General features: G+C 37.8%; 2 protein-coding genes across 25 annotated transcripts in view; both read left to right on the top strand.

Moving 5' to 3' along the window:
- hspg2 (heparan sulfate proteoglycan 2) overlaps positions 1-5,799 on the top strand; it is a 141,960-nt gene extending 136,161 nt beyond the window's left edge. The window contains exons 84-85 of the mRNA XM_066671195.1: positions 116-219; positions 747-5,799. Coding sequence (XP_066527292.1) covers positions 116-219; positions 747-919 — 277 coding nt within the window. The 3' untranslated portion in view covers positions 920-5,799. The remainder of the gene's footprint in view (positions 1-115; positions 220-746) is intronic.
- Positions 5,800-7,917: 2,118 nt separating this feature from the next.
- The window catches only part of tmem269 (transmembrane protein 269), an 11,378-nt gene continuing 5,243 nt past the window's right edge, over positions 7,918-14,052 (top strand). The window contains exons 1-4 of one of the 24 annotated variants that reach the window (XM_066671673.1): positions 7,946-8,164; positions 9,184-9,453; positions 12,557-12,621; positions 12,752-13,339. In XM_066671673.1, coding sequence (XP_066527770.1) covers positions 13,306-13,339 — 34 coding nt within the window. In that variant the 5' untranslated portion in view covers positions 7,946-8,164; positions 9,184-9,453; positions 12,557-12,621; positions 12,752-13,305. Of the gene's footprint in view, positions 8,165-9,180; positions 13,340-14,052 lie in introns of all 24 variants that reach the window. The other 23 variants (XM_066671671.1, XM_066671674.1, XM_066671672.1 and 20 more) reach the window with 23 other exon arrangements.

Here is a 14,052-nt window from a genome sequence, read left to right as displayed (position 1 = left end):
AAATATGTTCTTCCTTGTCATTAAATAGAATCTATTGACATTTGAGCTTTGATTACATAGATATGTGCGATTATGTTAAATATGATGTGTGTGTGTGTGTGTGTGTATCGAGCAGGACAGGTAAACAGGGTTATATCCAAGTAGATGGAGGGTCAGCCAGGCATGGTCAGTCACAAGGCAGGAGCATCATGGTCAACACCAAAGGCAACATATATCTCGGTATGTACTGCTCTGTAGAATACACATGCTTTGTGCCCTCTGCTTTTTCATTTACACAGTGCTGTGCACAATATGAATAACACCCTTTGTGTAGTTAATGGACATTATTTACACTGGTCGACTTTGATCAGGTGTTCAGTCTCTGTCTTAAGGCTGATTTATTCTTCTGCGTTGGCGACGTTGTGAGCATTTATCCTTCTGCGTTGGTGTCTGTGTCGCTCTGCAGTTACACTGCCACACCACTAGGGCTCAATCTCAAACATCTCCCTCTACACTGTAGTACACAGTGTAGTAATGTAGTAGTACTTGTTTTATAAATATTTACAGTGCACTATTGTTAAATTCTACATTAAAATACGTATGTAATCAGTTTAGAAATGTAATAAACAACTCATACAACTGATACATTTTATTATGCAGAACTAGGCATAGTTTACGTACAATATTGGAATAAATGTGATACTCTTGAATGAAATTGGGAAACACAAGATAAAGATTAACAACTGTTGTAAACTGTGTGTTCGCAGGAGGAGCTCCGGACATGTCAATGCTGACCGGAGGAAAGTTTTCCTCAGGAATCACAGGCTGCGTGAAGAACCTCTCTCTGATGAACGCTCGGCCGGGAGATCAGGCAGCGAGTCCCATCGACCTGCAGGTCCATGCTGAGGAGGGGGTTAACGTACGGCGCTGCGAATCATAATCTACACTACTATTACACCCAGAGACTGAGGACAAGGACACACACACACACACACACACACTGAAAGAGACACCTGTCTCAGACATCTACAGAACAAACGCTTCTCACCTTCTTTTTAAAATGGTAGCTTTCACAGGCTTGTTTTCTTCATGTCTTGCTGCTACCGAAACCAAATCACACACACACACAGAAACTAACACACACCATAAAACCTACAGAAAGGATTCTTTTACTCTGTGTTGCATTATACCAAAAAAAACAAGAAAAAAAGGAATGCTATTAATTAACAATTCTTCACTATTTCAGTGTTTTATTCTCAAATGAAGGATGATTAACCCAGGATTGTCCAGTTCAGTTTACATAGTCCTGCAGTAGTTGTGTTCTTTTAAACCATGAAAAATTAGAAAAATATCTACAAGTGGAAAACAAACAGCAATGGGTCAGATCCTATGGAGTCGGAGACATTTTTACAGCACTGAATTTTTATTTATATACATATGAATATATGAATCTATATTATATATTTGTGGGCGTGGACGAGTAACGGCAAATTAACTATTAGCCTGCTACTTTTGTTTTCTTTTTTGTTTTTTTTTGCTTTGTTTTCTTAGCGTCAACACTAGGTCCCTAATTATAACTGATGTTGGTCTGAGGCTTTGTGGGCTGAGCTGTGTTAATACTTGAAGACTCTGCTGCCTGCTTCTTCTTCTTCTTTTTCTTCTTCTTTTCCCTCTCTTCTCTTCGTGGGAGCCAGTGAAGGGCGAGCATGCTTCAAGAAAGCAAAGGGAAAGGGGGTTTCTGTACACTGGGAAAAGGTCCTAGCACCAAGGAGGCATCGTGAACCTAGATATACATATTATAGACTCGGAAAAGCTGAGGATGTATTTCTGTACACAGCCAGATGGGCTCTTTCATTGTGCTGTAAGGGGAGTTATTTTCTATGGATACAATGTCAATGCCTTACCAAACAATGCAGAACAGACTCAATGGCATAATGCAGCTTGGGCTAGGCTCGTGTTACATCATCCATTGTCTTATCGGTTAACGTGGTCATCATAAATACATGGTACAACCACTGAGCTGATGTGTATCTTACATTTTTTTTACAGTCCCTTCTCTCCAGTTTAAATGTCATGGCCAAAAAAGTTAATCACAAGGAGTTGGTCCTCCTAAACGCTGCTAATGTTTTTGGACGGCTAGACTTCCAAACACTAGATGCTAGAACATTTATGTGAGGGAATGATAGCATTCAGCCACGTACATATTAGTGAGATCACATACTTGTAACGGATGATTAGTTCTAGATTAAAAACCATCACCCCAACTGCAGATATCTCAATTCCATTGTTTCACAGCATAAGGCACAGCTAACACTTGGTACTGGGCATCTGATGTGATCTCATGTGCAGCTGCTCCAGAGCGTCCCAGGGCACTGACTGCTGCGTTTTAAAACAACACCCTCTTCCAGTCATCCACCTCAAAGCAGTTGTAGTTGTTCAGAAGTATCTCGCGCCTTCTTTAAGACATTAAAGTGGTTGCTCGTGTGAAGTTTAAGATAACGTAGTGCTCCACTATCGGTGTCTGTAATATATACATCTACGATCAAGACACATCTCAGGTGAAGACAGAAAAAAAAAACACAAAAGCAGTGAAGACCGAGACAAGAAAACTTTGGGAGAATTTTTATATGCAATTTATAAAAAAAAAATTATAAAAAAATAAAAAAAATTTAATCATAAACCTTCCATACATGGTTAACCTCTTTGTGTCTGGTGTTTAAAACAAAGAAACTATGGTGCTAAATTCAGACATGATGAAAACACTACAAGCACATACTCACCTGTTCTGTCCTCTGCCAATGATTTTCCCCCGGTGTGTCTCACTTAACGTTTGTATTGTAAGTAGCAACCTCCACAACTTCGCAATAAAACTGTTTTTGCTCATTGCCAACCCACAGATGAAGTACCGCCACCTTATTTTTTTTCCTGAGAGATGGGAGAGAGGTTTATTTTTGAGTATGAACTGGAATGTGTTGGTTGTAATGTTTAAGTAATAGTCAAAGGTTTAGTTTTTGTGTAAATCTTCATTTTCATTGAGTAGATCTCAACTGACACAGATGAGTTGTTGATCATAAACACATCACTAACAGATTCTGAAGGGCTTATATCTTACTGTGCTTAAAAACATTTTTGGACATTTTGCTTATTTTCTTTATTTCTACAAAAAAAAAATAATAATAATTTGTGTATTTCTTGTGTGTGCCACAAAGTTGTCTTTTGTTTTTAAATCTAAATTACATGCAGGAGTCTTAAACTCTTGACCCACCTCAGAATAAACTGAATGATGTTGGTGTGCCTGTACGACTGTGTGCATGTTTGTCCGACTTCACCGTGTGTCTGTCTGTGCTTGGTTATTTCTGTGTGCCTCGAAGCCATCATTCAAATCCTCAGGAGGGTCAGAAGTGACCTTTTCATTCAGGTAAATTCACTTACTCATGCAGGACGGGCTATCAATGGTGATATTTAGTCATAGGGTTTGGTGAGGAGGGTGTTTTCTGTGGGTTCCACTGGTTCCTGCCTTCGGTTGCAATACTGTTTTTAACCAGACGTAGTTAATTTTACGCTTGTACATGAGGGAATCCGAAGTGCTGTTTACGAGCGTTCCAGTCTGATATATGATCACTTGGGAGGAATGAATTGATATTATTTAAGATGTTACATATCCAATTTTGCTAAAATATTTCTCACCAACCAACATGAAACAACGTAACTTTAATACTTTATTACATTCCGAATCACCTGTGCTACACACTTAACAACAAAAACAAAACAGACTGCTAATGCTAATCTGTGTTACAATGTTTGCTTAGCTAGCTAATAAGTAAGCTATGCTTGTTGACAAGTAAATATATTTTTATTGTCCAATTTTTCAGTTGTCATGACAGCAGCCACCTGTTTGTTTTGATTTATTAGTTGCTAATATAATTCATGAAGTGTAGACTTTGTAGACCTGATTAAAATTATGCAACTAGAGTTAATTATTTAATTCATATAACTCATATAACTCAGTGTATCTCTAGAAGGCCACTGGGAAAGAAGCCTCCCGCAGTAGGAACTACGACTTGGAAAGTTGGAATGGTGTTCTCAATGCCATACTTAGCATATGTCATCAGATCAATTACTCGCACAAACAGTAGGGAAAGCCCCACTTGTTTACTAAAAGAAAGTTAACATAGTCACAATGGTACGCTGTACTATGGTTAACATACTGTCTTGGACAATAATGACCAATGTTCTAAGGCAAATAAATTTTTAAAAAATTTGTGACATAAGAAAAAAAGTTTTCTTATGTCACAAATTTGAGCTAGTTAGCATGTTGCTAACTACTATTTATTTTGCCATATCCACCCTCCTCTTTGTAGCTTGAGTGTATGAAAATGATGTTCAGACATAGTTTCCCACTTATTTAGTAGTTAATTACTTTAGTAATTAGGTTTTAATAACAAAGTAGCTAATTATTAACATAGTCTTTTTCCCAATGAGTGACCACTATCATTATTTTCAGTTGCCAAGCTAAGGTGCTAAGTATTTTTAGAAACGTGGGCTTTATTTTGTGATGTTATCTCATTATTTTGAGACACCAAGTCTTTATTATGAAATCTTCTGATTATACTAATGAAATATTTACGTTTTAAAAGTCTAATAAAGGGCGGCACGGTGGCGCAGCAGGTAGTGTCGCAGTCACACAGCTCCAGGGGCCTGGAGGTTGTGGGTTCGATTCCAGCTCCGGGTGACTGTCTGTGAGGAGTTGGTGTGTTCTCCCCGTGTCCGTGTGGGTTTCCTCCGGGTGCTCCGGTTTCCTCCCACAGTCCAAAAACACACGTTGCAGGTGGATTGGCGACTCGAAAGTGTCCGTAGGTGTGAATGTGTGTGTGTCGCCCTGTGAAGGACTGGCGTCCCCTCCAGGGTGTATTCCCGCCTTGCGCCCGATGATTCCAGGTAGGCTCTGGACCCCCCGCGACCCTAAATTGGATAAGCGGTTACAGATAATGGATGGATGGATGGAAGTCTAATAAAGGATCTAATCTCATCTACATGATATTAGACTATGCAGGATATCCAAATAATTACTTGACACTTTTAAATATTAAGATAATGACTTGGACTCTAAAAAATAAAGAGATTATTATTATTATTTAGCATATGGAAAATAATGAGATGGCATCTCATAGTGACTTTATATCTTTTTATTGTCTCAGTATCTCACAATAATGCCTCAGAAACAATGGGATCTCAAAAATAAGCCAGAAATCAACTTAAAAATGAAATATAGGTGCTTTGTTTTTTAATTATTTTTTATGCTTCCATATTTAAGACAAAACTAACCTAAAATGGCTGGTTTAGGACCGGAACGCATGAGAAAGTTTACAAGAGCAGGCATGTATTCAAGAGGAAGAAAGTTCAGGTTTGGATTATTTATCAGGTACAGTCCACCCCCTCTCCTGTTTCCTTTACCACCTGAGGTTCTTTGAAACATGCTTGCCCACATGGGACAGAGTTCTCTTGCTCCACACAACATTTACACCTGGCTATATGCAAAAGGTTTGTGTGTTACCAACTTAAACACTACCCAGCACAAACGACTGGGTTACTGTAGCTGCATTTTAATTTATTTTTCCTCCCTTTGTCCTTTCTATTTTCTTCTTTATTGTTTTTATATCGTGCTACAATATGGTTCCCAACCTCTGTAGTCTCTTTGCTACAAAAGGTGTTTGTTAGAGCAGTGGTTAAAGACTGGGTTAGCTGACAGTGGCTGTGAGCTGTTCATGTCAAATCAGCCCTGATTCCAATAGGATTTTGTTTTTCTTTTTTTTTCTCTCTCTCTCTGAAATATGAGTAAAAACAGTTCTGTCCACCCATGGCTCTGTTTGCTTCCATTTGTTTGACTGGTTTAATGCTAATGCAGTATGAGAGAGTTACTCTTCACTGTTGACAACAATGATGCATTGGACTTGAAAGTGGACCAAACCTAAAAGTAATAATCTTGATATTCATTCATTCGTTCGTTCGTTCATTCATTCATGGCTATAACTGCTTATCCAGTTCAGGGTTGTGGTGGGTCCAGAGCCTACCCGGAATCACTGGGCACATGGCAGGATCACACCCTGGAGGGGGCGCCAGTCGTTCACAGGGCAACTCATTTACTCACACCTACGGACACGTTTGTGTCGCCAATCCACCGACCAACGTGTGTTTTTGGACAGTGAGAGGAAACCCACGCAAACACAGGGAAAACAGCCTACTACCTGCTGTGCCACCGTGCCACCCTAATCATGACCTTGTCTTGTTAAAAAGTAATCCATCACGGATCTCTGCCATGAAGAGGTTTAGATGAAAATATGTTTTCAAAACTATTATGTGAGGAACTTTGAGGTATTAAACTGTTTAAACAACTTGTTTTTGTTAGCATTGTGACAAATTCAGACATGACTGACACTTAACGCAGACTATTTGTTTATTTATGGTTTAAGAACCACTGGATTTGAATTTAATTCAAATAATAAACCTGTGAAGAAAGTTACCTTAATTTTAAGTCGATCAGACTCTTTAGGGAATTTGGGAAATGAAGCAATGGTTATCACAGCTGTGTTAACAACTGCTCATTATACATTATCTCTTTGCACCTGTCTGCACAATTTCACCATTGAAAGAATTTATCTCTCTTCAACATTACATTCTTTATGTAAAGGCTTGCTGTATACATTGAACATCAGAGTATATAACAGTAAAAATACGTATTTAAAAACCAGCACACTTTTGCACAAAGCTACAGCCATAGGCATGTGGATAACTTCTTTGAGATGTTTTATTGCAAAGAAAAATTTTTCTCCTTTTCATTTTACTGCTTTTACACTCCTTTTTTTCCTTTATGCTCTAATTTCTTTGTACAAATGCAAAATATTCCCCACAGCACCTTTTTAATTTGCACTTCCAAAAATTCCAACAGACACAGTAGGGACCAACTCCATATTAATGCCTATGGATTTATAATGGGATGCCATATCATCTCCTATAGTGCAGCGGTGCAAAAAATACAGGGCATGGGCAAGACACATTTATAAATAAGTAATGCTTTTATTTTTAATAAGTTGAAATAATAATTCTTCCTGCAGTTGTATCTTCCAAAAAAAAAAAAAAAAAACACTGCCCCAGTCCTGTTTGATAGGCTTTCACTCTCTCTATGGCAGAAAAATAACAGCATTTTGAAGGTTTCAAGACAATGAAGCCCTCCAAATATTGAAAAGCATGAACCGAGATGAGGACATTTATCAATTCCTGCTCCATAGGTGGGTAAAGTCTACTTATATTTGCAGTAAATGAAACTGACTATAAATGTGGAAGAGCACTAACTGCATGAAGGTAAAAAACACAGAAATGAGTTCAAACAGTGGAAGATTGCTTCTGGATGTAAACAAACCAGTGAACTGCATTTCCCCACAATCGTAGATTCTAACACTGAAATCCATCAGTACTCTATCCATCAGAGCCTTTGAAAACGTATGTCTGGCTTTCTGCAGAATCACATCTTGCGGGGAACACCAGCTGGTACCGACAGTGTAAATCAACCCCATTTTAAGGTGAAGACATGTTGGGGTTAATGTTATGTTTAGGGTTAAGCTAGTACTGCTTTAATGGTAAAATGTAATGGTCTCCACAAAATAAATAGATATGTAATGCCCCTACAATTCACAGAGACATGATCGTCTCCCTCCCTCCCTCCCTCTCTCCCTCACTCATTCTGTGTGTGTGTGTGTGTGTGTGTGTGTGTGTGTAAGTGGACTTCTGGTTCTCTCCATTCGGTGCACCCCTATGAACCTGTACTCTACGTGAAGAGTGTGTCAATAAAATTTTTGACTTCAATTCGCGCGACCCTCTGGAATCATCTAGAAGGAGTCCCGGTCGTCATTTCCGGTGGAATATTCCAGCGAATGGAGCCGCGGCTTTAAGAGAGAGAGCGCCGTCCGCTTTGGAGATCCGTTTTTCTCCCGCAGGTGATGAGAGGCGCGCTCCTAGATTTATTATAGTGCACACCAGAGCACCGCTTGTACGTTTTTATCCACCGGGAAAAAGTTCAGTGTCATTAAAAACAGGATATATGCATAAACATATTTTATTTTCTTCGCCTCCAGACGCGTCAATTTGTATTTAGTCCCTGTTTGAATTGCGTCCTATCGTTTCTTTTGAGGTAAGTTTCACAGCAGAAGCTACACCTCAGAAATCATTTTCTGCCTCAGAGGGGGTCTGATATCTCAGCCTAGTGCTGGACATTAAATTGAGGCCGTTGATGACGCATTTAAAATTAGAGGCACTTTGTAACTTTAGTTACTACAAACTGCTGCGGTTATTAAACGTGTATATATACGGCTTTACGGTTCTTTATGTGTAATATAAATACGGCTGTATTCAGAGTTTGAAAATGTGACCGTTAGAGTGACCGTTAGGCGCCTCTGAGGGATGATGCTACAGAAAGAACATGATACCGCACAGGGGACCAAATGTGAATATATTAAATATTCAAATAAATATACATCTTAAAACCTAACTTCACATTTATATGCTGTACTCAAGCTGACAAAACGTCTTTTCTTGTCCCTTTAATGCTGAATGTAATTTAGTGTTCCCATTCTACCTTAAATGGTGCAGCGGTGTATAGTTCAAGCGTCTGATTCTTCTTCACCCCACTGTAACCGCAGCGCTGTTTAAGGTGGAATGGAAAATTAGAACGTTTAACTTTGCCTCTATGTGCAGGAGTTGGAAATTATCATTAAAAGTGTATGTTTAAATGGCTAACACGTTTATTAACTTAAGTGTTAAGAAGACAGTGAGTTACTGCACCAGTTTCATAATCAAATAGTTATACATTCATTTTGAATGGGACATTTGGAGGACTCCCACGCCTGTGTTTATGTAACCCAGTGAACCCAGTTGGTTTCAAGTGAAAGTGAGTGTATAAAAACAATTGCTCTATCATCACTAGAAATGTGAATGACAGATTTGTCTGTTGTTTCAGAGAAAGTACCATTAATTTCTCTGCAACATCTCTGACATATAGCAATTTGCTCAGTCTTTTTAATAGCTATTAGATTTTAAAACATGGAAGGATTCTGAGTTTAGTCACAAGTAGCAAACAGATTGACACCTAGTAAAATTTGAAATCAAGTTAGATATTAATGTCTTGCGCCATTCTTGCTTGGTTTTCAGCAGCTGTGCTGTGTGTAGAGGTCCAAAGATCCACCATGATCCTGCTCACTCCATCCTCTGGTACGGTTTACTTACATTCTTCCAAATCTCAGACAACACATTCATTTCCATTTCAGGTGAAAATGGCTATGAAAGTTGTGGTGTGACTTTGAAGGTATTGCTTTCCTGCTGTGACAAAGGATTAGTGGAGGACTGGAACAAACTTATGAAGCCTACTCAGATGCTAACTTGCAGGGGACAGCTCTGCTATTGTCAACTAAACCAGCATGTTTTGTAAGTGTATTCAGGCCAATTTTGGCTTAGTTTTTTATTTTTTCTTTCTGTTCCAGTTCAGAAAACGCATAGCCATATGTGGAGCATGTAAAATGCTAAACAATGAACCATCTCAGTATTAACCTCATAAGTTTGATCACAAATGAATAATTTCTCTGTCATATCAATGCAGCACAGTTGACCTCTCTCTTTCTGGGTCTAGGCTGCCTCTCTTCCCTTAAGTGATAATTAAATCTCAAGACAGATGAATAAATAAAAATGTTCAATATTTGCATTATATTCACATCACCTTGATTTTAATTAAAACATAACAACATGCTTTAAAGACTAGTGATTACAAATGTTTGGGTTTTTTCATAAATGAGGCTACATTGACTGTGATATGGTGCCTTATTGCACTGCAGTTAATGTAATTTATGCCCAATACACATGTAGCTATTTAATTTTCTTATTTTTTTTTCTGTAATATTACAGTGAAGATGACTCACATTGCATAACAGCTTAGTTGTCAGTAAGAAAGCTCTTGCTCAGCAGTCATTACCAGGTAACACCCTAGTGCAGATATAGTTAACTAGCATGCTCGTTACATACAGTAATACGGCAGGTTTCCAAAAACACAGATAAACTTTTAACCAGTGAAACTCTGCATCTGTTGTCTGTCTGTGCTGTGAATTTTACTGTGATGTTTGGTAATATATTTGTGGGATTGTCTGGACTTGTCTGTCCATGCATATGTCCTGCCTGCTCTGTCTATGATGAAATTGTAGATTCAGATGTGAATAAAGCTGGAATCTACTTGCTATTTTTGAAGCCCCATTTAGGAATGACTTTGTGTGCACTTTTAAAACCACATGGCTGCATCTACTCATTTTTCCATTTAATGATTAATTATATTAAACTTTTAATTTATTCACCTGATACCTCTCAAAATAATAGCTAATAATAGCTAGAGCAGCAAAGATATCTAATAAGATATATAATATACTGTTCAAATATTTTTTAGGAAAATAATTGCACTACACAGTCACATAATTCTAGTTTTTTTAAATAAGTCTAAGAAGCTTTGTTTTATTTCATATTTTCTAGAAATTGTCGTTTTGCACTGAATTTGAACTGATCTTGACTGACCTGAACTCATCTGAACTGAACACAAGCCTCAGAATTCCTTCTTTACATCAACTCACTACTGAAACACCACTTTTGCCATTCATCCTTCCAGTGTTTCATTTATAAATGTACCTATGTATTTATGTATGTATGAAAAATATGTGTTTTTAACTCAACTTTGACAAATAAGTGGTAGTAACTTTTTATTCATGCTTATTATATATTAATATTGCTATTTTCCACAGCAAATACATTCTTACTTTTCTATAAGTACAATATTTAAACAATGTTCTAAGAATCATATCGCTTTTTTTTGATAAGAATATTCTTTATATTAAAATTTTTTTATAAGAATTTTGCACAATAGGGTGTGTGTTGTGTACAAACCGGATTCCAAAAAAGTTGGGACACTAAACAAATTGTGATTAAAAACTGAATGCAATGATGTGGAGGTGCAAACATTCATTCATTCATTCATTCATTATCTGTAAGCGCTTTTCCAGTTCAGGGTCGCGGAGGTGCCAACATCTAACATTTTATTCAGAATAGAACACAAATCACAGATCAAAAGTTTAAACTGAGAGAATGTATCATTTTAAGGGAAAAATATGTTGATTCAAAATTTCGTGGCGTCAACAAATCCCAAAAAAGTTGGGACAAGGCCATTTTTTACCACTGTGTGGCATCCCCCCGTCTTCTTACAACACTCAACAGACGTCTGGGGACAGAGGAGACCAGTTTCTCAAGTTTAGAAATAGGAATGCTCTCCTATTCATGTCTAATACAGGCCTCTAACTGTTCAATCGTCTTGGGCCTTCTTTGTCGCACCTTCCTCTTTATGATGCGCCCAATGTTCTCTATAGGTGAAAGATCTGGACTGCAGGCTGCCATTTCAGTACCCGGATCCTTCCCCTACGTAGCCATGATGTTGTGATTGCTGCAGAATGTGGTCTGGCATTATCTTGTTGAAAAATGCAGGGTCTTCCCTGAAAGAGATGACGTCTAGATGGGAGCATATGTTGTTCTAGAACCTGAACATAGTTCTCTGCATTAATGGTGCCTTTCCAGACATGCAAGCTGCCCATGGCACAAGCTCTCATGCAGCCCCATACCATCAGTGATGTTTGAGGTGCAGTGACGTTTAAGGGCCCGGAGATCACGAGCATCCAGTAGAGTTTTACGGCCTTGACCCTTACGCACAGCAATTGTTCCAGATTCTCTGAATCTTTTGATGATGTTATACACGGTTGATGATGATAACTTAAAAGTCTTTGCTATTTTACTCTGGGTAACACCATTGTGGTATCGCTGCACTATCTTTCTGCGCAACAATGGTGGAATTGGTGATCCTCTTACCATCTTGGCTTCAGAGAGACACTGACACTCTGAGAAGCTCTTTTTATACCCAATCATGTTGTCAATTGACCTAATTAGTGTTAATTGGTCTTCCAGCTGTTCGTTATATGCTCAATTTCCTTTTTCCAGCCACTTATTGCTACTTGTCCCAACTTTTTAGGGGATTTGTTGACACTCTGAAATTTTGAATCAACATATTTTTTACTTTAAAATGTTACATTTACTCAGATTAAACTTTTGATCTGTCATCTATGTTCTATTACGAATAAAATATTGATATTTGCCGTCTCCACATCATTGCATTCAGCTTTTATTCACAAGTTTAGTGTCCCAACTTTTAGTTTAGTGTCCCAACTTTTTTGGAATTCAGTTTGTACTCAGTATAAACTACATTTAAATATGATCAATTTATTAATATTATTATATTTAAAACGGACAGCGTTTAGCTCATTTTTCATATTGCAATCCACTGACAAAATGTGTTGTGTTTAATGTGTTGTGACCTTTAAAATTGTTAACAAAAATAACTGGTGTGTTTGTGTTGGTGGTCCAATCAAAAGTAAGATCAAATGAAAGCGATCATGTCGTTTTTAATGTGCTGTTGGCTTTGTGCACTGTCTGACTGGTTGTTTTCTTTCAGATGAAGAATCGCTTGAAATCGACTGGCTTTGGAATCACATCAAGTTCAGGTTACAAAGCGCAATAGTAGGAACCTTGCATTAAACTTTTTTGTCTGTATAGATGCTAGGCTTAAAGAAAACTATCTAAAATTTTATTGTTTCTCTTAGATATTAGATTTTTCACTGTAAACACTGAAGTTTGTCACCGTTTACAGAAAAGAAAACCATTCTGCATGTGCCCTTGCATGCCTCCTGCTCCCTCTCTCACCTAATAGAAATGAAAAGGCAGTGGTAGGAAATTAATATATTATCTTATAATGATCTAAGTTGAAGTAAACTCTAGTGTAAACATACATTTTTGGATGCTGTGCCAATGCATAATGAACATGAAACATAAGGTTTTATGATAACACGTGGCGACCGGTCTTTTTTATGTGATAATTTGTGTTGTAGCTTGTTTATATTCTGTCATAACACTGTGTGTGTCCTTTTAGCTGAACTATAATCCAGCCTAAGGAGAAAATTCAGTTCACATTTTATACCCACTCATTTGCTTTGGGACAAAGAACTCTTTGTAAATCTTCATTAAAAATCTTTGCAGCGTTTCAGTGGCACAACAGCCTTCATCAAAGTCAGAGAACAGTGTTAGGATGCCAAGAAGAGTCCTGTTGTGTGTTCGCTTTTTTCCCCAAGCCATTTTACAGTCAAGATCCACTTTATTTTCACTACAATTACACAGTGTTGATTCATTGGTCTTCCAACATTCTGAATGGTGCTCAGTCTGAACATCTCTGTGGCTGAGTGTGAGTGATATTCTTACTAACCCGATTACATTTTAACTAATGCTGATAACTGTGTTATTTCGGAGTAAGAGTACAAGTTTAACTTTAAAATCCAGTCTTGGACTTGATGTTTGTAATTTTTTTGTCTAACACTAGGCTTAGACAAGTAGAAAAACTGACCCTTTGTAACAAAAGCATGAAAGACCTATTATAAGACTCTTACTGGGATCATTTGGTTAACAATACAGATCAGAAGATTCCTCTGTTTTATACAGGATATGATATATGTAAATTAAAGATATAGAGCCATACAAGAGATGTACAGTTTTGTCAAACAGAACCATATGGAAGACGCCTGCTGATGCAAGGATTGCTGAGATCTATTTGTCTTGCATTGTGTTTTTTTGTTTTTCTGGATAAGCATTTATTATAACCAGCACTTTTCTATCTTTGCATACATACCTGATTACCATTCTCTATATTGCTGGTTCACAAACATTTTGTTTCTTATACCTACCCCTTCAAATTGCTTTTCCCCCTTCTGTACTGCATCTACTGTATAGTATGTTTATGATTACACAGTTATACGCATGGTTTTCAGACGAGTTGTTCTGTTTAAATGTAGCCATAAACTTAACTATACCAGTGAGGCACTGTGGCGCTACACAGCTTCAGCACCCTGGGGTCTTGGGTTCATTCCTCGACTCGAGGGGCTGACTGTGAGGAGGTATGGT

This window comes from Hoplias malabaricus, chromosome 5 (assembly GCF_029633855.1).
Source record: "Hoplias malabaricus isolate fHopMal1 chromosome 5, fHopMal1.hap1, whole genome shotgun sequence".
NCBI classification, from domain to species: domain Eukaryota; kingdom Metazoa; phylum Chordata; class Actinopteri; order Characiformes; family Erythrinidae; genus Hoplias; species Hoplias malabaricus.
Note: the sequence above shows the minus strand (reverse complement) of the source record. Positions and strands in the feature narration are given on the sequence as shown.